General features: G+C 48.1%; 1 protein-coding gene across 1 annotated transcript; it reads right to left on the bottom strand.

Annotated features, from left to right (window-relative positions):
• Positions 1–463: 463 nt before the first annotated feature.
• Positions 464–3,444, bottom strand: HOXB5 (homeobox B5). Its single transcript, XM_052785297.1, has 2 exons — positions 2,825–3,444; positions 464–1,839 (listed from the first exon to the last, which is right to left on the bottom strand). The coding sequence occupies exons 1-2, from the start codon at positions 3,372–3,374 to the stop codon at positions 1,592–1,594; spliced, it is 798 nt and encodes a 265-aa protein (XP_052641257.1). The 5' UTR covers positions 3,375–3,444; the 3' UTR covers positions 464–1,591.
• Positions 3,445–3,951: the final 507 nt, after the last annotated feature.

The following is a 3,951-nucleotide window of genomic DNA, read 5'->3' as shown; positions in this document are numbered from 1 at the left end:
AATGACTCGTTGTAGTAAGTGTCAGTAGTTACAGAGCTGTGAGCTGTTATTTACATGTTGAGCCAGAGACTAGGAGGTAAAAGCAGTTAAGCACAATAAACCGAGGACGAGAGGTAGCGGAGAGAGTACAGCTTAGCACGGAAATGTATTATGTATATACATGTGGTTTATATAGATAGATAGATATATAATAAATATATCTCTACATACACACGGATCTGTAATTCTGTATAACACAGTTTTACGTGGACATATATGTGGATATAAATACCTCTCGCTTTTAAAATGTGCGTGTGCGTGTGTATATCTGTGTCTGACAAACCCTGAAATGCACGTAAATCTGCCGGGGAAGCGTTTATACCGTGTTATTGCAACTTGAAGTACTTGAAACCAGTTTGTCTGATACGTTGAGGGGGGGTAGGGGGGTGGGGGGAAGGTGTTGTTTTGGGGGAGACGGCGGTTTGGAGGGCAGTGTGGAGGGTTGCGTTTTATTCCCGTGCGGTGCCTGAAGGGGATTTGATGTGAATATTTGGTGTTTCGGAGCTCGCAAGGAGCTGCCCAGGAGAGGCTGCAGCTCTTGCTGAGAGCTCCTAGCACAGGCTCAGCTCCATGCCAGGCATCTCTCCGGCTTTAGCATGGGCTGCAAGTCTCAGAGGTTGTGTATAAAGTGCAACTGGGAGGCTTTGTGAATAGGAGAAACGTTTATTTGACTTCAAGTAAAGCTACAAACAAATACAAAAAGCTTATTGGCAAAGTACTAACAGGCAGCTAGACATGACAGATGCCATTTTTACACATAACATTGCATTCACTCTGCCCACTACAAACCGTTTATTAGTCACATCAGAAATATTTCTAGTATTTACAAACATTAGAGCACTCTATTGTTGGTCCGATTTTATACATTTTTTTTAATAGTGAAGTTTACCCACGTCTAAGAGTACGTCTCGGAATTAGCCTGGGACTAGAAATCCTGGCCTGAAGTTTGAACTAAAACACAGACTGGACAATTTTAAGACAGAAAGATACAAGAGCTTTTTATTTTTTTTCCTTTTTAATTTTTTTACATTTTTGTTTGGTTTTTTAGATTTTTTTTTCTGCGACTGTAGTGCAGGAACCCCCGATTTTAGCTTGGGCAGAGAAGAACTCACCCAAAAGCAGTAAACTCAGGAAAGGGGAAAAAAAAAAAAGCCAACAAATAAACAAACAATCGTATCTGTTCTCGATTTATAAATAAGTTATAACATTTAAAGGGCTCACATAAAACATGCTAGCTTTCCAGAAAGCATCAAGAGAGCACGGACACATACATTTATAAGAACAACAAGAGCATGAGGAGCATCTGGAAATAAAATTTAATTAAGAAAAATTAAAAAAAACCCAAACCAAACCAAACCCAAACAGAACACGACATGAACTCAGTCCTGGGATAACGGTACCATACGCGTTGTTTTAGAATATCAACAACATGCCGAAAAGAAGGTGCCTCACTGTACAGTACTCCGAAACTAAGATCTGCGGCGCTTTATTTATTTATTTACGTATTTCTTTCTCGCCTCCTCTTCTTTCCTCGATATTCCTCCTCTAGAATCTATGGCTGAAAGGCGCTGCCCGCCGAGGCTAAGCTCATGCTTTTCAGTTTATTATCCTTCTTCCATTTCATCCTCCTGTTCTGGAACCAGATTTTGATCTGGCGCTCGGAGAGGCAGAGAGCGTGAGCGATCTCTATTCTCCTCCTGCGGGTGAGATATCTATTGAAGTGGAATTCCTTTTCCAACTCCAGGGTCTGGTAGCGAGTGTACGCTGTCCTCGCCCTCTTACCGTCTGGTCCAGTCATGTCTGAATAACACGGACAACAGCGGGGTTTGGGATTTTGCTTTCTGCTAGGATTTTTGTTATCCTTAAGGCTATTTTTTAATTATTATTTTTTTTAATACCGAGGTAAAATATTCGCCTTCTTCGGGCAGCTAGGAAAGCTGCTTATTCCCCAAATAACAGCCCCCCCCCTTCTTTCTCGCACACCCCCAGACACGTGTAAAACCCCCCACCCTTGGCCCCTCCAGAACCGACATTCGCGACTCAATATTCATAATTTAAATGGAGAAGTGAGGGCTTGAAATCTCCCTTTTTCGCCTCTGCCTGCGTGTTTCTGAGGCTGTTCGCAGGGGCATCAGGTTTAACGCTGCTTGCTTTTCTCCAGGAGAAAACCGGGGCGGGCGGGGGGGGCTCGCTATTCCCCGTGTATCTCCTCGCAATTTCGGTTTTGTCAAGAGCAGATTGTCAAGAATGCACCCAGCAAAATAAGAGTAGGAAAGGACTGAGAGACCCATCTGTGCATGTAATGCCATTTTAATGGTCAATTCTTTCCTTTCCTCTCTCCTCCCCCCCCAAGGAACCCCCCCCTTCCCTCAATTTTTAAATTACCTTCTCCCACCATCCACATAGAGCTAAGAGCTTGAAATAAGGGCACATTTCGCGGCAAGAATAGCGAAACTAAAATAAAATCGCCCCCCCTCCAGGCGCCAGAGGCAGCTTTAAAGCAGCGCTCAGAGCAAGAAATACAAAAGCAAGAAATAGCTGCGTTTCTGATCAAAGCGCCTCCACGGAATAAAAGGAAGGAGAGAAAAAAGGGAGTGGGGTGGGGTGGGGAGGGAAAAGGGGGGGGGAAACAACCCCAAACAACCCACCACCAAAGCAAAAACACGAGAGGAAAAAAAGAGAGGGCTGTGCGGGGAAAAAAAAAAACCCCACCAAAACCAAACCCAAACCAACCAACCCAAACCCCAACGACACCGACAAGGACGGAAAAAAGAAGTAGCCGTACCATGGCTAATGTGAAGTTTCCTCATCCAAGGGAATATCTGAGGTGCCTGCCCTTCTGTCGCTGCCGTGGAGGTTGCGATGGGCTCTGCCTGCGCTCGGGGGATGCTGCTGCTTATTGGAGTGCCCTCGTCGGCTCCCGAGGACGCGCTGGTCTCGTCTAGTTCTGTGAAATTTGTGGTGGTGGTGCTGGCAGAAGTAGCTTGGTCGGAGGGGGACGGGGCGGGTTTGCTTCCATGGCTCTCGCTGTTGGAGCAGGGAAGGGAGTCGGGAGAAGATAAGGAGCAGCTAGACGCCTGTCTAAACCTGCTCTCCTGAGCTGGAGAAGGGAAACCGCGGGAGCTCTCCCCCACAGCCCCAAAGTGACTAGAGGAGGCTGAGCGGTTGATGCTAAGGTCCATCCCATTGTAGTTGTAGCCATAAGAGCTGGAATGCATGGTGCTTGAATCTCTGTAAGAACCGTTCATGGAACTGCTGGTCCCATAATTTAGTAACTGATAGTCGGGGCCATTTGGGTAGCGCCCTGAGAACGAGTTTACAAAGTAAGAGCTCATTTGGGTTATTTTGGAGGGCTTGATTTGTGGCTCGTGGTCGTTATAACCCTGTGCTTGACGATTTATGATGTATTAATGAATTATAGCGATGCACTGTACTTCGTTTTTGCTATGTATGCGGCCAAATATGGGGGGAGGGTGGGGGGTGCGTTTGGGAATCACGTGCTTTTGTTGACCAGTCGTAAATTCTCACTGATGACCTCAAGAGGTAATTCATGCTCTATGGTTACAAATAATGACGATCGCGGAGCCGGTTTTAGGCCCAAGTCGGCGCGCGGCGCCCCAAATCCCCCCCCCTCCTCCCCCCCCCCCCCCTCGCCGCCCCCGCGCCCGCGCGCGCGGGCGCGCGCGCCGGCGCCCGCGCTTCGCCCCCCACCTTGGCGGAGTGCGCCACCTACCGGCCGCGCGGGGAGCACGCACCGCGCCCGGGGGGGGGGGGGGACACGGACACAAGGGGGGGTGGGACCCCCCCCTGCACCCCCCCCCCCCAAAAAAAAAACCTCGACCCGCCGGTCTCTGAGACCCGAAGGTCTCATCCCTTCCCTTCTTTCCTTTCCTTTTTCCTTCCTGAAAATCA

Source organism: Harpia harpyja, chromosome 4 (assembly GCF_026419915.1).
Source record: "Harpia harpyja isolate bHarHar1 chromosome 4, bHarHar1 primary haplotype, whole genome shotgun sequence".
Classification (NCBI taxonomy): Eukaryota; Metazoa; Chordata; class Aves; order Accipitriformes; family Accipitridae; genus Harpia; species Harpia harpyja.
Note: the sequence above shows the minus strand (reverse complement) of the source record. Positions and strands in the feature narration are given on the sequence as shown.